Genomic DNA, 24,604 nt, shown 5'->3' with positions numbered 1-24,604 from the left:
CCTCTTCCAGCATCAACATTTTTCATGCAGTTCCCTTCCCCATTCACCCTGACACCACCCATATCTCTCGCACTCCTCATTATTCTACAATCATGCTACTCACTTCCCTGTTTTTATAAGCACTTTTTCAATCTCTCCTTCCTATGTTTCACTTCGCTTCTTTCCTACTCTCATTCCTTTTCTAGTCATTACTTTAGTAGTCATCTGGAGAGGCAGTAGCAGCCTCTCCAGATGATGTACACTGAAACCATTCCAATGCAGTCCATCACTTTTATACAGTTCCATTCATCTGGCTAATTCATCACACACATTTACAAATTGCACTCCTTTTGCTTCACATATTTCTGCTGACATGCCATTTGTGATGTTTGCTCTCTACCATAACTCATTGCTGTCGTATCTAGGCAATGACTGGCTACCTTTTCTACTACACTTTCATCTTTTATTCTCCTTAACAACATTACTTATATTTATTCTTACATTCTTCTTATTTTCATCCAAGTCATTCATTCCTTCTGTCTCCACCAACTTTCTTATTTGCTTGCTCCTCATATCCAACACATCAATCACTATATGTTGAAGGTTATTTTTTACTTGGCTATACTATTATTATTAATAATAGTATAGCCAAGTATATTATCAAGTTATTATTATTATTATTATTTGACACCTCCATGGAGTCCAAAGACTCATCGAGGGAGAGTGTGCCAACAGCATGAACGATTGTCCCCCATCCAACTAATAACTGCACTCAAACTTACTTAACTGAGCCATTAGTAGCAGAGGCTTTACCAATCGACCAACCTTTGCTGTCTCCACCAACTTTCTTATTTGCTTGCTCCTCATATCCAACACATCAATCACTATATGTTGAAGGTTATTTTTTACTTGGCTATATTATAAATTAAAGATGCTAAGAAATTGTATTCTTGGTTTAATCCTTTATCCAAGTGTAAACAAAGAAAGTTTGTGTGTGAAGTATCTTCATGACTGGGCTACTTCTATATAGAGGCTAATGATTTCATATTAATTACCTTAGTATCCCATAATGCAAAGCACTTACTTTCATATACAAACAGCAGTTCATTTCTGGGTGTAGAACTTGTTCTACACCCATAAATGTGTATAATGCTATGCATTATCAATTGGTGGGAGCCAGGCCCAGAAAGGGCACCATGGTTAAAGTAATGCAGAAGTTATATATTTAATATATAATTTCGTGGCATCTTTAATTTAAATCAGTCACTAATCATTCCAGAAAACAAACCATATGCATCCTCTTGTTCCCCACACTTCTAATAATTGAATCACAATTCAAAATTATTCATTAATTCACATAGGAAGAAGAGGGGGAGATATGATTGAGACATATAAGCTGGTCAGGGGTTGTTATCAGGTAGACATGGAAGAGATTTTTCATAGAATGGGAGAGGGGAGTAGAACAAGAGGCCATTGCTGGAAACTGTATGAGGAGGGTTGCAAGCAAAGGAGTGAGAAGTAGGTTCTTTGCATGGAGGGTGGCTGGTGAATGGAATGCATTGCCTGAGTGTGTTGTGGATGTGGACACATTGAATCAGTTTAAGACATGGTTGGATGAGCATTGTATGCAATAGTGAGTACCTCCCACGATGAGTCTCTGACTCCATGGAGGTCAAATGTTGATAATAATAACTCTTTCATATAGCTATCATTCATTCTAGTCTTCTTTACTCTTTCATATGTATCTGTATTCTCTTCATTTCACTATGCATATGCCTCATCTTCACCAACTCTGTTATCAAACATCATCATTATTATTATTATTACGTGACATCGCCAAGGAGTTGAAAGACTCATCGAGGGAGGGCACCTACGCTACAACTTTCCATCTCTACCACTCAATTCACCAACGGCATGTACTGCATTGACAATCACAAACATCCATGTCCATGGTGGGATTCGAACTCGCAGCCTTTTGGCTGGAGAGCAGATGTGCTAACCACTCGGCCAACCAGGCCAGCTATCATTCACTCTCAGTAGCTTTCCATTGAGATTTGGTAATCTCTGAATATATTCAATTTATGTACTGAATGCAAAAATGTAAAGCAAAATTACAGTACTTGTTGGCTGCTTACTTTAGTTTAATTATGAATTAGTTTAATAACTAAATAACATTATGCAAAAAGATATTAGTATTAGTAAAATGAGAAATGAAAATTTATGAAACATTTTTTGGAAGAATAGGAAGGTGAAAAGAGGAGAGGAAGTTGTGTTAATAATGGTAGTGAAATTGCAAATAATAATATAGAGATTTTGAAGCTGTTTGGTATGAGTTTGAAATTTGACTGTGAAATGTTTAGACAAATTGATTGGATATATAAAAAAGGAAGGTGATCGTAATGGGTAATTTTAATTATAGGAATGTGGATTTTGAAGGAACAGATGGGAAAGTCATTTGACAGGATGTTGTGTGATAAACTGATATTTATGATAGAGCACATGGGTTTAGATATCAGGTTAGTAAATTGGATTGGAGATTGGCTATCTAATAATATCACATAGTCGCTTATGAGGGAATGGTATCGATGAGAACACAAGTGTGGGGTTTCAGAGGACTGGTCTGTGGCCTCGGCTGTTTGACTTTTATGTGAATGACATTTACATCGGATTGCAGGGAATGTTCAATTATTTGCAAATGATGTAAAGCTGGAAAGAGCTATTAGCAGGGCTCCAGAAATCCACTTGCCACAGGTGAGTTATCAGAAACAACTGGCAAGTGAATTTTCAGCCTTCATTCTAAATGCGTACAAAATGTATTGCCTTTTTTTCTGGCATAATTTGCACTTTTTTTTTTCTTTTCATTTTTAAACATCTTATTCGTTATCAAGTTATTTGATCACAAGCAGCTTCCAATGAATGTAATAAAGAAGTCTTGTTTTCATCCAGGAGACAGTGTCTTATGTAAATTTAATAAAGTAATTTCTTCATAGACTGCTTGCACTTGTCACCACAAGTTAGTTTTGCTCTGTTTTTTCTCCCTGAAACTCGGGTTTTTCATCCCGCATACAGACAAATTGGCCCTTTAGAACACACGCAATTTACAGACAAAAAAAAAAAAATACTAGCTGTGGTGGTGGTTGTGGGCAGTAGATGGCGTTGATGTAGGTGATTGGTAGTAGAGGGTCAGTGCAGTAGTGGAGACGGAGTGTTGTATTATTATTATTTGACACCTCCAGGGAGTCCAAAGACTCATCGAGGCAGATTGTGCCAACAGCATCGAATGATTGGTCCCCTTCCAACTACTAGCTGCACTCAAACTTACTTAACTGAGCCATTAGTAGCAGAGGCTCCCGCAATGAGTCTTCGGACTCCTTGGAGGTGTCACGAATAATAATAATAATAATAATAATCTAAAACCTACCCAGCATCTGCAGATTAATTTTCATTTGTTTCACTGCCAATTTGAATTCTCTCATGTAGTTGTAATTTGTATTTGATCTAAGCTTATTTTCACAGTTCACAACATAACTTGATGTAATATACTTTAATGTACATGATGAAAAGGCTTTTAATAAAGTTATTTAAAAAAAAATTGTGTTGTTAAGACAAGTCAGGTTTTTGACAAAGATCACATTGTTGACATTACATTGTGAAAAGTTAGTCTGGCTTCATTGCCAGTGGCGACATTTTCTGTTGTTTTCATAAAATCAAACTTATTTGATTTTCTATTGAATTATTTTATGAATAATTTATATAAATTCACCTTCATTATGGACAATAAATAAAGGAAATTATGCAAACTACACTTTTTTTTTTGCAAAGTGCAGAACTGAAGGGGAAGGACTAGAAAATGTTAAAAAAAAAAAAAAAAAAAAAAAAAAAAAACTGGAGAAAAGAGTTCTGTTCTGTTATTAACTAAAATCAACATGCTTTCAAGACAAATGGCTCACGAAATTCAAGTGGTTATGCTGAAAGATGAAATTGCATACTGTAATGTATAAAAATATCCTGGACCTGCTGACAGGAACTCTAGATTACTGCAAGCTTTTTGAGTGGAGAGATTTAGATTTCATGAGAAATTTTATTTTCACAAAAAATGCATGACAGACTTGGCAATAAATTACCCAATGGGGGAAAACCCACCTCTAATTGTTTCCAAAGAAAGATGTCTTCTGTGACTGATCACAGGACATAGTGGAATTGTTCATTGAACACTTTATTGGAGTATTTCATCATGGAGGAGTAAATTTTAATACTAGAGGAATAGGGCAGGTTCGAGGTTTAGAGGTGCAAGAAGAGAGTGTGTTCCAAATACTGAGTATTCTGGATGTCAGTAAAGCTGTGGGACTGGATGATATTTTACCATGAGTTTTGAGAGAATGTGCCAAAGAACTGACAGCTCCTTTGAGCTGGGTTTTCAATGAAAGTCTGGCTATGGGAAAAGTGCCCAGGGAATGGAAGGAAGGTAAGATAGTGCCATTGCATAAGGACGGTAGCAGACTGGAAATGTCTAATTATAGGCCAGTTTGTGTGTCATCAGTAGTTGTTAAGATCTTGGAGGAATTAGTGAGGGATTGTATACAGCATTGGGTAGATGAGGGTAATGTTATCTGTAAAAGTTAACATGGATTTGTTAAAGGGCACTCTTGTTTTAGTAATATGCTAGCCTTTTATAATAAAGTTACAAGAGCAGTAGATGAGGGAAAGGCATATACTGTCATTTTCTTGGATTTAGCAAAGGCATTTGACAGGGTGCCACATGATAAGCTGATATTTAAGTTGCAGCACATGGGTTTGTATGTCAGGTTGGTCAACTGGATTCAGGATTGACTGTCCGATAAGTATCAGAGAGTTGTGTATGGTGGGGCAGTTTCAAGGAGGCAGAGGGTTACAAGTGGGGTACCACAGGGCTCAGTACCGGGACCTATATTGTTTAACCTTTATATCAGTGACATTGTCTGCGGATTGCAGGGCGATATTCAGTTGTTTGCGGATGATGTGAAGCTGGGAAGGGTTATTACTAATAGTGTAGATGTGGTCGCACTGCAAGAGGGTTTGAATAAGCTAGACATATGGGCAAATGATTGGGGGTATCGGTTTAATGCAATAAAATCTAAGGTCTTGAGGTTTGGGACACATTGATGGGATGCTGCATACTCTATTGAAGGAAGTAAGGGAGACAAGAGATCTGGGATTGATGATTGATTGAAACCTGAAATTCAGAGGACATATTGCAAAGATGGTGAAGGTAACACAGAGGATTGCTGCAATAATGAGGACGCCGACCTGCAGAGATAAAAGAGTTATCATTACATTGTATAAGACCCTCATCAGACCACACTTAGACTATTGTTCTCAGATTTGGTCCCCAGGATTTGAAGGGGATAAATTAACTGTGGAAAGGGTACAAAGGTGGATAACAAAGATAGTTTCAGGACTGTACAATTGTTAGTTATGAGGATCAGATGAGGGAATGTGGACCTCAGAGTTTGGTGGATAGAAGAAGGAGAGGTGATATGATTGAGACTTTTAAACTGTTGAGAGGTGCTTACAGGGTTGACACTGGAGAGTTTTTTCGCTTGGTTGAACAGTGGGATGGAGTGATGACAAGGGGCCATCCCTGGAAGTTATGAAAGCAAACTGAGCAGGAGGGTGAGGAGTGGTTTCTTTGCATGGAGGGTGGTTGAACCATGGAATGCATTGCCTGATAGAGTGGTGAAAGCGAAAACAGTCAATGAGTTTAAGGAGTGGTATGATAGACTTTGTGTTTCCTAGGAAGGACCTCCCGCAATGAGTCTTTTGACTCCATGGAGGCCTGAATAATAATAATAATACATTGTTGAACACCTGAAGTGCCTTTTTAATACAGCCTATTATAAGTCTAAATTTAATAAACACTTTACTATTTGCAAAAACTTATAGGCTCAGTAGTAGCATGGTATCAAAATTTGTGTCAGTTACTTCTGTAGTCTTTAAACAAAAATTAGGTAAGGAAATCAAAGACTCCAGTAGTGAGTCTTCTTCAATATTTCATATGAGGAGCAACTTGTCTGTTATATCAGATGCATAGATATAAATTATATAAATTGGAAGAAGCATTTGTTTGCATGATTTCTCTCCAAAACTGAACTGCACTATACTTTGATAGATGAGAGTGAAATGAACATGTTCTTCTTCTAATTGAAGGCTAGTAATTGATTAGCAGGCAGTGGAATAGCATGGGTTTACTAAGGGGAGGTCATGCTTTAGCAGCTTACTCACATTGTGTAATAATGTTATCACTGATTTAGACAAGAGAATGGATACACTATGATACTTTTGATAAATTATGTTGCATAAATTGGAGTATAAACTATTGGATTATAAACTGTTGGTGTGGATATGAGGATGGCTGACTGATAGATATCAAATAGTTGTAAATGGGGGTTTGTTCCCAATTTGACATGTCATATGTGTGTGGCAAAGATAGGTAGGATAAGCAGGAGTGCTGTTGATATGCAGTAGTTGAATGATTTGAATAGGCTGGAATTGTGGGTATGTGAAAATGGCTGTCATTTGAATGTTAATAAAAATAAAGTATGATTCGATATCCAATTTATTGGTGGGATTATGCTAGAAGAAATTGATGATGCTAGTGATCTTGGAGTTTTAGTAGACAGGATGTTGAAGTTCAAGGGTCATGTAGCAAAAATTGTTAATACAACTTAGAGAATAATGGCAATGCTGAATAAACCTTGACATGTAAAGATAAGGAAGTCATTTTGCCTCTTAATAAGACCTTGATAAAATCTCACTTGGACTATTGTGCACAGGTCTGATCTCCTGGTTTCCATGTTAATTCTGATACAGTGGAGAAAGTGCAAAGAAAAATGATATCAGGATTGTGAAATACTAATTATGAAGATAGATTGAGTATTTGTAGGCTGCAGACACTAGCAAACAGGAGAAAGAGAAGTCATATGATTGATATTTCAGTAGACAGAATTTTTCATTTTATGGAGGCTTTGGAAAGGATGCAAGGACATCCATGGAAATTGAGAATGAATACTGTCAAGAAGGGGGATGACTAGGGCTAGATTTTCCTCTGATAAGAGTAGTGTGTGTGATTGAAATGGATTGTTGTTGAGTGCTGTGTGTGCGAGTAGCGTGAATGAATTTAAGAACAGGTATGAAAAGCTGATGTGAATAGTATGGTCTTCCTCGATGAGTTCCTGACTCCCTCCAGGGATCAGGAACTTGGAGACTTTGTAAGTTTCAATCATATCACTCCTCTTTCTCCTGTTTACTAGTGTCTGCAGCCTACAAATTCTTTATCTGCCTTCATAATTAGTATTTCACAATCCTGATATCATTTTTAATACTCTTCTTTGCACTTTTTCCATTGTATCAGAATCAACACGGAGACCAGACCTGTGCACAGTAGTCCAAGTGAGGTCTTATCGAGACCTTGTGAAGAGGCAAAATAACTTATGTTTACATGTCAAGGTTCATTTCAGTATTGCCATTATTCTCTGAGTAATAATAATCACTTAATAATAATAATAATAGTAATGATGCAAGATATGATAACAGAGTTGGTGAAGGGAATTAATTAACGCCATAGGCATCAAAGAAAACTGCAGGAATTATTTCATGCTATAGACATCAAAGAAAACTGTGGGTTATAATAATTGCTTAATCATGTCATCTTTGTGTAGAAAAAAGTGGTTCATTGCTTTTAACACACACACATGCACACACAGACAGTTGTGTAGCGTGTGATATTGGTAATAATAAAATGAACAGCAACGCATAATACACTTGACATTTTTGCAAAATCATTATTCTCTAGTATATAAACACATGTTGGCCGAGTGGTTAGCATATCCACTTTCCAGCCAAGAGGCACCGGTTCAAATACACACACACACACACACATGTACACCTTTTATCGTAATTAGTATGGGTAAGTAAAAATTTTTTTGTGACCACTAGATTTAATTTGCATTTCTGGAGGCCTGGTTATTAGAAATAAGGCTGATGACCCTCCAGAAGGATCTGAATAAGCTGGACAGATGGGCATATGACTGAATCAGTTTAATGAACTGAATGTGTAAGGTCTTGAAATTTAGGATCTACCACTGGGAGGCTGCATACTCTGTTAGTGGAATTATATTAGTGGAGGAGGTAAGGTATCTTGGGGTGATGATTGACAGAAATTTGAAGTTTAGGGGACCTACTGCAAAGGTGGTGAAGGTAACCAAAAGGATTGCTGTGATACTGAGCATTGACCAATACATTGACCAACAGAGTTGCGAGAATTTTGATGCTATCATATAAAGGCCTGATCAGACTACATCTTTTTTTATTGTAGTTTGATCTGGATCATCAGGATTTGGAGGGGAATATGTTAATCTTGGAGATGGTGCAGAGGTAGATGAAAAAAATGATATTGAGACTGGTGCTAACTATGATGACAGACTGAAGATATGTGGATTGCAAAGTTTGATGGTTAGATGATGATGAAGTAATACGATTGAGACACAGAAACTGAGGACATTTAAACTGTTGAGTGGTAGTTGCAGGATTGATAGTGGGGAGATCTTTTGTATGGTACAACAAGGAGTAAATGGGAGTCACTTTTTCCACAGCGGTTGGTTGGACTGTGGAATGCATTGCCTTATTAGAGCAGAACAATGAATGAGTTTAAGGAGTGGTTTGATAGAGTTATGTGATCTAAGATGGGTTTCTCACAATGAGTCTTGCTACTCCATGGAGATCCTGAGTAGTAGTAGTAGTAATAAATTTTGCATGGTTAGATGATGTAATAGCTGCATGCAATTGATGCAACACGAAGTTTTTGGGTGTTGAATATGATGATATCCTCGCAAAATGTGGTTGAGAATGAGTTATTGGAACTGCTACAGGTTGGTGAGTGATCATGAGGTACTGGTTTGGGAAGTGGTCAAACAGGAAAAGATTAGTCAGGACAGGATATGTAGAATTATAAGGTGGGTGATAATTAGAAGCTGTGAAGTCGGCTGTGGAGAAAAGAGATTGAAAGAGAATTTTGGAATTGATTAGAAATCATCTGACCCAAGCAATGTGCAACAGTATACCAAGAGTTTTAAGAATAAATAGAGCAGTAGTTGAGCTGGATGAACAGTGAAATCAGTATGGGAAAAGATGTTATGGAGGAAGTACAAGACAGTTAGCAGTAATCAGATGCACGAGGAATATAAAATATATAAGCTAGCATTTTATATTGACAAGCATGTTAAAGAAATTAAAAAAAAAAGTGCAGTATGAGGTGAGATTGTCCAGTTCAAGGATAATTCAAGAGAATTTTGCTGTTATGCAGCAAGTAGTGTAGTGTTAGCACTGCACACTTGTAAATAGATCACCTTTGGTGATATGATGGTGATCTATTTACTCAGCAGTCACTGTAATTATAAAAAGTAAAAGGACAGATATTTTGTACATCGCTTATAGCACATCAAGTTGAAAGAACAGGAAAGGCTGTATGTAATTTATGTAGGCTAAAGCCAACATAAATGACTTATTGTTGCCCTGAAGCTAAAAGAAAAAATAAATGTGAAAAATAACTTTACTGACTATAGACAAGCTTTAGTGAATGTAGATGATACCCTTGTTTCAGAAACCGATGAGATTGCTTACATAATGAGTGTTCACTTCTCTAAGATCTGTCAGCCAGGTATATATAAAATAGTGTGCAGTGCTACCACTACATTGAATGAAGAGACAGAGGTGCATTAGAATGAGGTTCAAGAGCTGTTGCATAACCTGGATAAGAATTCAGCAGTTAGGAATGGGATATCAGCACATACACTAATGTAGTGGGTCTTAACCTTTTTAGCGATCGGCACCCCCTTGAATCTAAAAATAAGTTCTCACACCCCCTTGAAAAATGTGTTTCTATTTCTTTATTTAGGAAATTACATCTATTGCAAGATAATTTATTTATTGAAAAATAAACACATACATTTACATATACATACAAAACAATATCTCAATTTTTAATGGCTATGTTGTTGTTGTTTATTCATAATAATACTTTTGAAGCGAGAATCCTTTTTTGAAAGAGCCACATGTAAGTCATCACTTGCATTTAAGCGATTTCTGGCTTTTGTTTTTGTGTGCAAAAGTGATGAAAATCGCATTTCACACAGGTAGGTGGCAAATGGTAAAAGTGTCTGCAATGCTGCTTTTGCCAGCTGTGGATAAGGTTCTAACTGTGTACACCAGAATTGTTCTAAGTCCATTTTTTTCAAATTCCGTTTGAATACATGCATTGGCTCGTATTTCAATAAGATCGTCTTTTATTGAATAGCTGTTGTCCATCGAATCTGGGTCAAAATTTAGAAAATTCTCTCTCACCCGTGGAAATGCTTTCTCGCACCCCCAGGGGTGCACACACCCCAGGTTAAGAACCACTGCACTAATGGAATGTTCGTCTGAATTGGCTATGCTCTTGACATGTTTGTGTAACTTGAATCTTTGTTGAGGAAAATCCCACATGAATGGAAAATTATGTACAATAGTTCCATTGTACACATTGTACAAATGTGGTGCAAAAACCAATGTGTCTAGCCAGCAGACACATCGGTTTTTCTTGGTGTCTCTGGAGTGGTGGTGAAGATTTTAGAGAAAATGGTAAGAACTCGAATACCTAAGTTTGTGAACAGACAAGCTATACTTTACAAAGAACGGCATGGGATTAATAAAGAGAAGACATTTCTGAGTAATTCGCTCATATTTTATAATAATGTTATGACTGAATTGGATAACGGAAAGTAATATACTCTGACACTGTTGAACTTTGTTAAGGAATTTAATTGGATACCACATGAAGGCTGTTACATAAACCAGAGAATATGGAATTGGAATACAAATTATTGACTTGGATAGTGTGGGTGGCTGACAGACAGATATCAGAAAGTGGTATGGTGGTGGTGGTGGGGAGATGATGTGAATCCACCAGAATTAAGATAACCAGTGATGTACTTGGAGCAGAGAGGTCAGTCCTTGGACCATTGCTGTTCAATCTATGAGGGTGGTCTGAAAAATTCTCTGCCCCGACCATAGATGACAACACTATCGACAAGATTTTTTTTTTCTAAGTTGGTACATCTGTCATAAGCATCCATGTTGAAATTGCAAGTTATTCTATCAAGTAGTTTGTTTTATACAGCTGTCTGAAGCAAAAGTGTTGTCTGAAATGGATAAAATTGAGTATCGTGTGGTTATTAAATTCTTTGTAAAAGAAGGTTTAACTGCAAAAGAAATTCATTTGAAGTTCATAAAAGTTTATGGGCACTCTTCTCCTTCATTTTTGACAATTAAGAAATGGGCTGCTGATTTTAAATGTGGCTGTACCAGCCTTGAAGATCCATGTGAAGGACATCCAAAAAGTGTAACAACACCAGAAATCATTGATCAAGTGCACGATACAGTATTGGATGACCGGCGAGTCAAAGTGCGTGAAATTGCTGAGACTATAGGCATTTCAAAAGAACGTGTAGGATATATTTTGCATGAAGAATTGCAAATGAAAAAGCTTTGCACGAGATGGGTGCTGCACTTGCTCACAGCAGATCAAAAATGCATTCACATGAAAATCTCTGAACAGTGCTTGGAGCATAACAAGAATAAAACTGATTTTGTGTGTCAATTTATTACTATGGATGAGACTTGGATTTATCATTACACACCAGAATCCAAACAGAAGTCAAAACAGAAGCCAGTTGTTCAGCACCAAAGAAGGCAAAGTCGGTTCCATCAGCAGGAAAGGTTATGGCATCTGTGTTTTTGGATGCTAAAGGCATTTTGTTTATTAATTATCTTGAAAAGGGTAAAACAATAAGTGAGGAATATTATTCCGATATTTTAACCAGACTAGACAAAAAAAATTCCTGAGAAAAGACCCGGTTTGCAGAAGAAAAAAAAAATCATCTTTCATCAGGACAATGCACCTGCCCACAAAGGTGTTTTGGCAATGGGAAAATTAAGGGATCTGCACTATGAATTGTTGGAACGTCTACCCTATTCCCCAGATTTGGCTCCCTCTGACTTCTGCCTCGTCCCAGAACTAAAACTCTAGGGGGGGGCGTATTTTGCAGATCTTACTGAGAACCACTACAGGGACAGGATAATGGTGCTGGAGCATCACTAGAATAAATGCATTAGTCTTAAGAAAGATCATGTTGACAAATAAAAGGAATTTTGAAATTATAAATTCGGTTTTTCATTGTTAGGACCAGAACTTTTCAGACCACCCTCGTTGGGAAGTACCTAAGATGAGCTGTTCAGTTGTTCACCGATGATGCAAGCATGGCTGTCATTTCAGTGTTATTAAGCGTAAAGTTATGCACTTTTTCTTGATGAGATTTCCAGCAGCATATTTTATTGGTGGGATTGTGCTACAAGTAACTGATGAGGCTAGTGATCTTGGAGGTATGTCAGATAGGAATTTGAAGTTGAAATTTACATAGCAAAAATTACAAATACAATTCACAGGATAATGGTGATGTTTAAATAAACACTGATATAAGGATGGTAAAGTCATTTTCTCTCTTTACGAGGCATTAATATGACCATATATACTACTTGATACGACTACCGTGCACAAATTTGGTCTTGAGGGGTTCAGATGGGATAAAGAATGTGTGGAAAAGGTGCAAAGAAGAGTAACAAAGATAGATAATAATAGGATTATGGAATGTAAATTATGAAGATGGATTGTGTCTGCAGGCAGACACAATCCTGATGATAAACTTAAAGAGGAATAATACAGAAGACTATAAACTTCTGAAAAAGTGTTATAGGATGTTGACTGATGAAGATGTTCATTATATTAAGGTGGTGAGAGCACAAGGGGACATCCATGGAAGTTAAGTTTATGTGCAGTTAAGAAAGGGGCAAGCACTAGATTTTTCTCTCATAGAACTGTGAGTGGAACAGTTTGCCTGTCAAAGTAGTGAATGGATCTAGTGTGAAGGAGTTTAAGAAAAGGTATGGCAACTGATGTGGGTGATATGTGGTCTCTTTCGATGAGAACTTAATTCCCTGAAGTTCTCAGATAATAATGACAATAATACTACATTCAAATAATAGCTGCAATTTAGGTGCTAGCACTTGTATGCAAGGTCTAAAGGATTAAAATATTTCCACTTCCATAGGTAGTGGAAATGTTTATATATTGTAAATAATCTTTACTAGAATGAGGGTCTTCATTCCCCACTCGACTGTAAACCCCCTGATCTCAATCGAGGCAGTGGTTTTCTAAAAAAAAATTACCTTTTGCAGTTCATAATAAAAAAAACTGCAAATATTCAATGGCATATCAAAATCTGTAGCTTGTTTCTTGGTCCACACTACATCCTGAAGCAAGTGTAAGAACATTCACAAATCCAAAACAGACTTCTTTGAAACTAAATGCAATAATTTTGTCTCCTGTTTAACTGGCAGTCATGTTTTCTGGTCCTTTGCTGAGACTGTTGAGCAAAACTTCTTCCTGTCCTTATTCCCACATCTCTCTCTCTCTTTTTCTAATATCCTGATGATACCATGGTAACATTACCAGCCTGTTTGGTGTAACTTCTGCTCTTCAAAGATAATGTAGACCCCTTGGCATCGATCATTCCCTCCAACTCTTGTATAGACTAAGACAAAGCACCCCTACAGTACCATGAATGGCTCACGTTATGCCTCCTTTGATCTTTCGTTAAAAGGATGGTAGAAAAATCTTCATTAGTCTTGATATTAATAGGTCTCTTGGTCCATATGGTATTCCCCCAGCTCAACATTTGTATTTCAGAATTAACATCTATCCTGTATTAACTGTCATACCCATTTTGGCATTTACCCAGCCATGTAGAAGTAAGTCTTTTATTTAATTTATTTTTTTTTTATTTTGTGACACCTTGAAGGAATCCAAAGAATCATCGAGGGAGGGCACCTACTCTACAACTCTTTGTCTCCACCAACTACTACACCAAACTGCTACTACCATCATCATTTACTCCAACGTCATCTACCACCCACCACCACCACCATCACCACTAGTATTTTTTTTGTCTCTAAATTGCATGTGTTCTGAAGGCTGATTTGTCTGTATGTGTGGTGAAAAAAACCCGAGTTTCCCGGAAGAAAAATCCTGCTACCTCCATACGAGATCCGCTAACTCTCCTTCAATTGAAAAAAAACTCATATGAAGATTCCTTCCATCAGGATGAGAATCAAACTTGGGCCTTTTCCATTCGAAGGGCACAACATACTGTCATTCTTCCTATTGTGCTACATCCATATTACTGAACACTGCCTGATAGGTCTTCAGGTAGTGAAGAAGTTGGCTGTAAATGACCTTCTCTATCACTTCCAGTACCGGGGTGAAAGCAACGGTAACATAATTGAATGACCAACTTTTATCCTACATTTCTTTCTTTAGGAACAAGTTGGATAAAGGCTTGTTCAGTTCATGTCAGTTTTCTTGCATGAACTGAGCAAGCCTTTATCCAACTTGTTCCTAAAGAAAGAAATGTAGGATAAAAGTTGGTCATTCAAGTATCTTACCGTTGCTTTCACCCCGGTACTGGAAGTGATAGAGAAGGTCATTTACAGCCAACTTCTTCACTACCTGACCTATCAGGCAGTAATATGGATTATGCTATTCTTGCTGTATAGCAACTTCCTCTCTATTCTTACCTGCCTTTGGACAGAAGCCCTGGAAATAATAATACTATTATTATTATTATCATCATCACATATCATGTAAACCTCCATGGAATCAGATGACTCATCGTGTTATTATGACTCATCGTATTAGTGGGAGATCTACTTAACTAATTACATATTTATCATATTAAAGTAAGTTTCATGCCTTGCACATGTAACAAAACATAGAATTTATTCAAAAACTCCAATATATTTCATCCAACATTAGGTGGACATCATCAGGGAGATACTGTTAACAATTCAAAAGATGAATCAAAACAATGAGTCATAAATCATGAGTATATTATTAATATGTCTCGGTCGTGTCTATATTATTATGTCTTGGTCGCAGCTGAAGTATATGATATTACACTATTAGAGTTCAAAAGAACAATTGCAGTAAGTTGTATAATTTAAAAAAAATATTTAAAATATTAATAATTAAAAAAATTATGAACATTTAATAGTAATCACTTCGCAAAACTTGGATATTGGCATACAGTCTGATTGGTCCAGGTTCAGATGATTTCTTAGTGTTTCATAGGTTTCAAGAAAAAGATGATCGAATTTGAACGTTATGGAGTGAGAAAGTTTTGTCTGGTTCCAAAGAACTCTGTGCCTGGTGTCAATAGTGTGAGAAGCAGTGCCAGACTCATTAGATTCCAAAAATGTAATATAGTCTTGATGTTCTTCAGTTCTGATCAAGGCAGAATGACCAGTTGGTGCAAAATAGGAAAGATGACATGAGTGGGGCACTTGATAGACACCTGGTAAGGAAAGAGGTGGTAATGTATCCTCTGTTGATGGTAGGAAGGAAGACAGTTTCTGAGCTGGTTTGAAAAATTTTAAATTTATGAAGAAACTTTGCTATACGTTCCGAGGTTCCTTTAAGGTAGGATATTGAAATTCTTTTTTGGATTGTGGGCTGGTAGAAGTAATGATACTTATCATTACTTTTTTGAATAGTAGTTTTGTTGTATCCATTACATATCAAATTGCTTTCAGTTTTATTCAGTTCATCTAACAGAAGGGCATCAGAAGAGCCGATCCTATGAGCTCTGTGTACAAGACTCTTGATAATACCTTTTTTTTTTTTTTTTTGATGAATGAAGGTGGGAGGATGAGGTAATGTATCTGCCAGTAAATTTGGGCTTTCAATAAACTGAAAATTCAAAAAATTCAACATGAACTATAAGATTATGAATTATTATGGTGTCCAAAAAGGGCAGTTGGTTATTGGATTCATGTTGAGTAGTGAACTTGATACAGAACTACAAGGGATTTATTTTCTCTGTTGAAAGTAAAGTAATTCTGACTTATTTTTTTGATAATGCTCCTTGCTAATGCTTCTGCCTGGTATCTCCACTTGGGCCTGGCTCCCACGGAAGAGACCTCAATAAAGGTTGAAACTAGTCTGGGTAGTGGTCCTTAATGCATCGCATTATGCATATCCACAAGGAGATGTGTTTTGCATTATGGGAGATACTGAGATAGGAGTGATGTTAGCTTGCTCCACCTTTGCAACGAGTTGCCTGGTGTTGTACCACCTTACCGCAGTCCTGAAGATACTTTCAGGCACAAACTTTGTTTGCTCACACTTGGATAAAGGATTAAACAAAATTTATTATAATTCTGACTTAGTGTGGACCAGATTGCAAATATATCAACAAAATGTCACCATATACAGTATCAAAGACTTCTTTTTCTAGATAATCCATGAAATAATCAGCTAGGGCTTGTTCCTACCATTTGTTTGAACAACTTATTATGCCATGTAAAATAGCCTGTGTTGATAGTAAATTTAAACAGGTGACAGTGCCTTCTGGCAAGACAGATTGTAAAAAATTGTAAAAGGCAGTAATGACCACCCAGTGATGAAATTCATCTTCCACCTAAAAACAATTACAAAAATCCATGCACATAGTACGATATGAACCTGCATCCTGCAGGTGTGCTTAACTCTTCAACCAAGCAAGCCAGTGACTGTAACAAATATATTTACATACTTGAAAAATCTGGCAAATATGTATTTACTGAATCTGGAAAATGTACATCCACTTTTGCATGCCTAATGATCATGATATAATGGTTGAAATATAGTTCTAACTGAGCTTAATTAAAGTTCTTTTGTTCATAAAATGTTGCATTATTCTATTAAATCTTCCAACATTCGAGCCATTCACAATTTATAAGAAAACAATGAATAATATAGCTAAATTCATTTTTCCATTATTACAAAAATCCATGCACATAGGTACGATATGAGCCTGCATCTTGCAGGTATGTTAACTATTCAACCAAGCAGGCCAGTGACTGTAATAAATATATTTACATATTTGAAATGGTTGAAAGTTTGTTCTCCAGGATATTAGATTGTTTGAAATGTATGAAATCTGAGGTTAATTTACAGTAATTTATTATTCTGAGTATATTGTAATATAATTGATTACCTTATTCATTCTCATTTCCTTTTTTTTATTTTATTTTTTAAATATACATTAGGATCTGAATTCAGGCTTCATAATGGCATTTCTGGATGATATTCGAAATTATTTCTCAACATTTCAGCTGAGGGCTACACTGGAACAATATGCATCTCTTCCTTTACAGCAGGAGTGCAAAATCTTCATAAATGACCATCCTTTTATAGCGTTCAGTGCTCTTGTTATAGCAGGACTGTCTGCTGTTCCTATTATGACTTTTGTATGTTTTGTTATGGCAACATTATCACTGTCATTAATGGGGTTTTTGTTTGTTGAAGGTAAGAACATATAGGATAAATTATAGCAATTTCTATAACAAAATGCTATGCTAGAAAATAGAGTAAAAAATATCAAACTGAAAAAAGCAAATAATAATATTTTTTGGTTTACCGATCAAGTGTTGATCAATTTTATTAACTGAACCAACTAGTTTCGCCACACTTATCTGTTGGCATCTTCAGGGCTTACATAGAGGTTTAAACAATCTCACAATTATGCGTAACTGCAAACTGACAAGAATAACTGTAAAAAACTGACTAGAATAATTACAAATAAAATAGTATCGAACGTGAGTGAAACACGTATCGCATGTACAAGATCAGCTAGCTGTTGCTGAGGAACTTTCTGTAGTTTGTATTAAAGTTCATTTCTTCCGTTTTTAAGGTTCTGATTAGGGTTTTCCATATCTCTGGGAGTATTAGGCCTTGATTTCTGTTAAGGCTGACAGTAGAACGGGCGACTGTGGCTGCCTCTTTGAAAATTCTTGAATGGTAATCTTCCTCTATGTAAGGGGAACAGCTTTTGTCCCACTTGATGACATGGTTAGTTGTAGAGAAATGAGACGATAGGCCAGAAATGTCCTGTCTGTTGTTTTTGACATAGCCAATGTGCTCCTTTTTCCTGATTTCGAGGCTTCTCGAAGTCTGTCCGATGTAACTAGAGCCACATGAGCATGGAATATTATAAACTCCAGCATATTTGTAGAAAGGATGGTTGTCTTTTGGAGATCTTAGTAGTTTACTAATAGATTCTATTGGTTTGAATGTTACTCTTATTTTATGTTGTTTGAGGAGATTGGCGAGCTTGTTGGAGATGCCACTTGCAAACGGAATTGCAATCGTTTTTATATATTGAATATCTTCTTGTTCTCTTTGTGGTGGTTCAGAGAAAAGAATTTTATTGACTAGTCTTCTTGGATATCCGTTCAAGTACAAATTGTTGGAAATAAATTTTAACTCATCTTGAAGGGTCTTGTTGTCCGTTGTGATGCGAATCGCTCTTTTCTTTAACATGTGTACAATGCTGAGTTTATGTGAGATGTGGTGGGAGGAGTTGAAATGTAGGTAGCGACCTGTATTGGTTGGTTTTCTGTACACCGATAGATTTATACTGCCGTCAATTTGTTTTTTGATTAAGATGTCTAAAAACGGTAGTTGTTTTACTCTTTCAAGTTCCAGAGTGAATTTAATAGAATGATGGAAGGCATTGATCTTTTTGAGAAAATCATATATGTCATCTTTGTTATTGTTCCATACGATGAAGATATCGTCCACATATCTAAACCAAATTTTAGGTTTAGGAAAAATTTGCGATAAGATTTTGTTTTCTAAGTCTTCCATAAAGAGGTCAGCACATGAAGGTGAGAATGGGCTCCCCATTGCCAAGCCTGTTAATTGTTGATAGATCTTATTTTTCCAAGAAAAGTAGTTGGAGTTTAGGCAGTGAGCAAACAATGAGGTTATATCTTATGGGAACAAGGTACTTAAGATGTCAATGACCTCTACTACAGGAATGTTTGTAAAGAGATCATAATACTTAAAGCAGATAAAGGAAACAGTACTGTAATACTGAACTCAAAGGACTATGAGGACAAAGTCAACCATCTACTATCTGACTTGTCTGTATACCGTCTTTTAACAAAAGATCCAACATTAAAAAACCACAATGATACCAATGAATTACTACGCAATTTATCCAACTGGCCAACAGACTTTATTAAAAAACTAAAATCGATGCATCCTTTAACTCCGAGACTCTATGGTGTGCCAAAAGTGCACAAAAATGGTATTCCTTTACGCCCAATCGTTGATGCAATCAACTCTCCTTCCTACTTATTGTCAAAACATCTCTCGAAACTCTTACACCAACACATCCACAACTCATAGAGTTACATTAAAAACTCCGGACATTTTGTGGAAAAGTTAAAAAAACATCAAGAATCAAGATATCGGATAATGATCTTCTAGCCTGCTTAGATGTCACCTCTCTCTCTTTACAAACGTTCCTGTAGTAGAGGTCATTGACATCTTAAGTACCTTGTTCCCACAAGATATAACCTCATTGTTTGCTCACTGCCTAAACTCCAACTACTTTTCTTGGAAAAATAAGATCTATCAACAATTAACAGGCTTGGCAATGGGGAGCCCATTCTCACCTTCATGTGCTGACCTCTTTATGGAAGACTTAGAAAACAAAATCTTATCGCAAATTTTTCCTAAACCTAAAATTTGGTTTAGATATGTGGACGATATCTTCATCGTATGGAACAATAACAAAGATGACATATATGATTTTCTCAAAAAGATCAATGCCTTCCATCATTCTATTAAATTCACTCTGGAACTTGAAAGAGTAAAACAACTACCGTTTTTAGACATCTTAATCAAAAAACAAATTGACGGCAGTATAAATCTATCGGTGTACAGAAAACCAACCAATACAGGTCGCTACCTACATTTCAACTCCTCCCACCACATCTCACATAAACTCAGCATTGTACACATGTTAAAGAAAAGAGCGATTCGCATCACAACGGACAACAAGACCCTTCAAGATGAGTTAAAATTTATTTCCAACAATTTGTACTTGAACGGATATCCAAGAAGACTAGTCAATAAAATTCTTTTCTCTGAACCACCACAAAGAGAACAAGAAGATATTCAATATATAAAAACGATTGCAATTCCGTTTGCAAGTGGCATCTCCAACAAGCTCGCCAATCTCCTCAAACAACATAAAATAAGAGTAACATTCAAACCAATAGAATCTATTAGTAAACTACTAAGATCTCCAAAAGACAACCATCCTTTCTACAAATATGCTGGAGTTTATAATATTCCATGCTCATGTGGCTCTAGTTACATCGGACAGACTTCGAGAAGCCTCGAAATCAGGAAAAAGGAGCACATTGGCTATGTCAAAAACAACAGACAGGACATTTCTGGCCTATCGTCTCATTTCTCTACAACTAACCATGTCATCAAGTGGGACAAAAGCTGTTCCCCTTACATAGAGGAAGATTACCATTCAAGAATTTTCAAAGAGGCAGCCACAGTCGCCCGTTCTACTGTCAGCCTTAACAGAAATCAAGGCCTAATACTCCCAGAGATATGGAAAACCCTAATCAGAACATTAAAAACGGAAGAAATGAACTTTAATACAAACTACAGAAAGTTCCTCAGCAACAGCTAGCTGATCTTGTACATGCGATACGTGTTTCACTCACGTTCGATACTATTTTATTTGTAATTATTCTAGTCAGTTTTTTACAGTTATTCTTGTCAGTTTGCAGTTACGCATAATTGTGAGATTGTTTAAACCTCTATGTAAGCCCTGAAGATGCCAACCGATAAATGTGGCTAAACTAGTTGGTTCAGTTAATAAAATTGATCAACACTTGATCGGTAAACCAAAAAATATTATTTACTAATTTATGATCAAGAAAATAACCTTCATGATGAAAAAAGCAAAGTTGTTTTGGTTGTTTAGAGTGAATAAACAGAGCTCTTGAGCTCTACATTCAGTACATCCACATGAATAATAATATATGATATTGCTGATTTTTTTCTTTTAATGTTTATTCATTCTAAATATTTCATTTTATTATTAGTCATTAGCAATCATTGCACAATCATGATAAAGCAGTCAAGTTCAAAAAGTTGCTCACAAATAGATTCAGAAGCATCTGCAACATAATAGAAAGAATCACATGCTCTTTGGTTGTAAATTGAATTTATTTAAGATAATTTATAAAGGCTTTCAACATAAAAGGATTCCTAGTCTCCTCTAGAGGTCCTGATCAATATTCTCCCCCTAAGCTATGTGCACATGCACAGACACACCAGTCAAAAAGGAAGTGCACCCACCTAGTAACTGCATGCACAAAATCTTTGCTTTCGGAATTTCTAATTTGCAGTCAATTTCTGAACACACCATAAAAAGGAATTATATGATAAAATTTATTGTGTTTATATATGCACTTATATATGTACTCTTACAGATGCATCTTACTGTTTTCCACACTAAGTGTTATGTAAATCTCATTATCCAATAGACTGAATGAGGAAGGATGTAGGCATCTGGAGAGATTGCTGTTCTGAACGAGTCAGTGTGTCCCAAGAAGGATGATAGCAGGGGTGGCCTCTTGTGGGAATGGATACTTGGGAGAAGGGAGACAATGTCAGGTAACACTGAGCCCAGTGGAGTCTAGAAGGGATAATGCTGGGTATAGAAACAATGGCATTTATATGCTTTATACTAATGCCAGGAGTATCCGGAATAAGGGAGAGGAATTGGTGGAGCAGATAGCATCAGCCTGGCCAAAAATTATTGCGATCACTGAGACGTGGTTGACAGAAGGGGATATAACAACAGGAATAGAAGTCGCTGGGTATAGCATTTTTCGTCAGGATAGGAGGGGAAAGCGTGGTGGTGGGGTACTGCTTATGATAAGTGATGACCTATGTCCTCTACGAGTGGAGAATTTGGAAGGAAGTGAGACAAATGATTTTGAGAGCGTATGGTGTGAGGTAGAGGTAGGCAAGACAGGATATTTAGTGGGGTGTTGCTACAGACCCAGGAGCACAGAGGATGGGGACCAGGAGATGTTTAGACAGCTAAGTTTGGCAAGTGCAAGAAGAATGATTGTTATGGGAGATTTTAACTTCAGTAGTATAAATTGGAGAGAGGAAGATGCATGTAGCAATAGGGGAATGGAATTTCTAGAATTCTTGAGGGACAAATGTCTTAGGCAACATGTAACAGAGGGAACAAGAGGTTCAAAAGTTTTGGATTTGGTTATAGCATCAGAAGAGTTGATAATAACTGAGTTGACGTCTCTCCCACCATTTGGAGAGAGTGACCATATGGTGTTGACTTCGAAAATGAATAGACATGCAGGAGTATCAAAGAGACGGGAACTTATGTGGAATTATAAGGCAGGTGATTTTAATAGTCTTAGACGTCAACTTCGGGAAGTTTCATGGAGGGAGGAATTGGAATGCTGGGATATTACTAGTGCGTGGGAAATTGTGAAAGAATATTTGTTATCAGCAATGGTAAGTTGTATACCACGAGTGAAGAAGAGGACGCAATTTGGAGTAAAGTGGATGACAAACAATATTAAACAGGAATTGCATGCGAAAAAGAGGCTATGGAAGAGATATAAGGAGACAGTGAAGAGATGCATGAGGAATATAAGACACAGGCCAGAAGAGTGACTAGTGTGGTAAGGAAAGCGAAACTGGAATATGAGAGGAGATTGGCCCTAAGATCCAAAGAAAATCCTAGGGAATTTTTTAGCTATGTGGCCAGTAGGAGGAGAAATGACTATGGAAGAATGATATTGTGGGATAAAAATGGGAATAGAGTGACTGATGCAGAGGACATAGTGGAATTGTTCAATGAACACTTTATTGGAGTATTTCATCCTAGAGGAGTCAGTTTTAATGCTAGAGGGTTAGGACTGGTTCGAGGTCTGGAGGTACAGGAGGAGAGTGTGTTTCAGATACTGAGTACTCTGGATGTCAGTAAAGCTGTGGGACTGGATGGTATTTCACCACGAGTTTTGAGAGAATGTGCTAGGGAATTGACAGTGCCTTTAACGTGGCTTTTCAATGAAAGTCTGGCTTTGGCAAAGGTGCCCAGGGAATGGAAGGAAGGTAAGATAGTGCCATTGCATAAGGGTGGTAACAGACTGGAAGTGTCTAATTATAGGCCAGTCTGTGTGTCATCAGTAGTTGTTAAGATTTTGGAGAAAGTAGTGAAGGACTGTATACAGCATTGGGCAGATGAGGGTAATGTTATCTGTGAGAATCAACATGGATTTATGAAAGGACGCTCTTGTTTTAGCAATATGCTAGCCTTTTATAATAAAGTTACAAGAACATTAAATGAGGGAAAGGCATATACTGCAATTTTCTTAGACCTGGCGAAGGCATTTGACAGGGTGCCACATGATAAGCTGATATTTAAGTTGCAGCACATGGGTCTGGATGTCAGATTGGTCAACTGGATTCAGGATTGGCTGTCCGATAGGTATCAGAGAGTTGTGTATGGTGGAGCAGTTTCCAGGAGGCAGAGGGTTACAAGTGGGGTCCCACAGGGCTCAGTACTAGGACCTATGTTGTTTAACCTTTATATCAGTGACATAGCCAGTGGATTGCAGGGGGATATTCAGTTGTTTGCGGATGATGCGAAGCTGGGAAGGATTATTAGTAATAGTGCAGATGTGGTAGCCCTGCAAGAGGATTTAAATAAGCTAGATAGATGGGCAAATGAATGGGGGTGTCAGTTTAATGCAGCAAAATGTAAGGTCTTGAGGTTTGGGAAACATCGATGGTATTCTGCATACTCTATGGGTGGAGTTATACTGGAGGAAGTAGGGGAGACAAGAGATCTGGGGTTGATGATTGATAGAAACCTGAAGTTTAGGGGACATATTGCAAAGGTGGTGAAGGTAACCTGTGGAAAGGATACAAAGACGGATGACAAAGATGGTTTCAGGACTGTACAAGGATAGTTACGAGGATCGGCTGAGAGAATGTGGACTGCAGAGTTTGGTGGATAGAAGAAGGAGAGGTGATATGATTGAGACTTTTAAACTGTTGAGAGGTGGTTACAGGGTTGACACTGGGGAGTTCTTTCGCTTGGTTGAACAGCGAGAAGGAGTGATGACAAGAGGCCATCCCTGGAAGTTACGAAAGGAAACTGTGAGCAAGAAGCTAAGGAGTGGTTTCTTTGTGTGGAGGGTGGTTGAGCTGTGGAATGCATTGCCTGATGGAGTGGTGGGAGCGAGAACGGTCAGTGAGTTTAAAGAGTGGTATGATAGACTTTGTGCTTCTCAGCGGGGGACCTCCCCTCAATGAGTCTTGACAGACTTTATGTCTTAGGAAAGACCTCCCTCGATGAGTCTTTTGACTCCTTGGAGGCCTGAATAATAATAATAATAATAATAATTTCTTTTAGAATCCAGGAAATGATGGACTCAAAATCAAACAAAAAAATATATTATGTGAGTGGTCTGAAAAGTTCTCGGCCTTGACCATAGATGACAAAACTATTGTCACGATTTTTTTTTTTTCTAAGTTGGTACATCTATCATAAGCATCCATGTGAAATTGCAAGTCATTCTATCAAGTAGTTTGTTTTAT

The 24,604-nt window shown here is 37.1% G+C and overlaps 1 protein-coding gene across 2 annotated transcripts in view; it reads left to right on the top strand.

Annotated features, from left to right (window-relative positions):
• LOC150099852 (uncharacterized) overlaps nt 1-24,604 on the top strand; it is an 86,085-nt gene that overhangs the window by 20,232 nt on the left and 41,249 nt on the right. For both annotated transcript variants that reach the window (XM_090404377.1, XM_090404378.1), the window contains exon 2: nt 17,194-17,452. In XM_090404377.1, coding sequence (XP_090260503.1) covers nt 17,194-17,452 — 259 coding nt within the window. The remainder of the gene's footprint in view (nt 1-17,193; nt 17,453-24,604) is intronic.

Source organism: Typopeltis vanoorti, chromosome 14 (genome assembly GCF_054136105.1).
Source record: "Typopeltis vanoorti isolate ZY-2024b chromosome 14, IOZ_Tvanoo_1.0, whole genome shotgun sequence".
NCBI classification, from domain to species: Eukaryota; Metazoa; Arthropoda; class Arachnida; order Uropygi; family Thelyphonidae; genus Typopeltis; species Typopeltis vanoorti.
The sequence above is the reverse complement of the archived record's forward strand: the minus strand, read 5'-3'. Positions and strand labels throughout refer to the sequence as shown.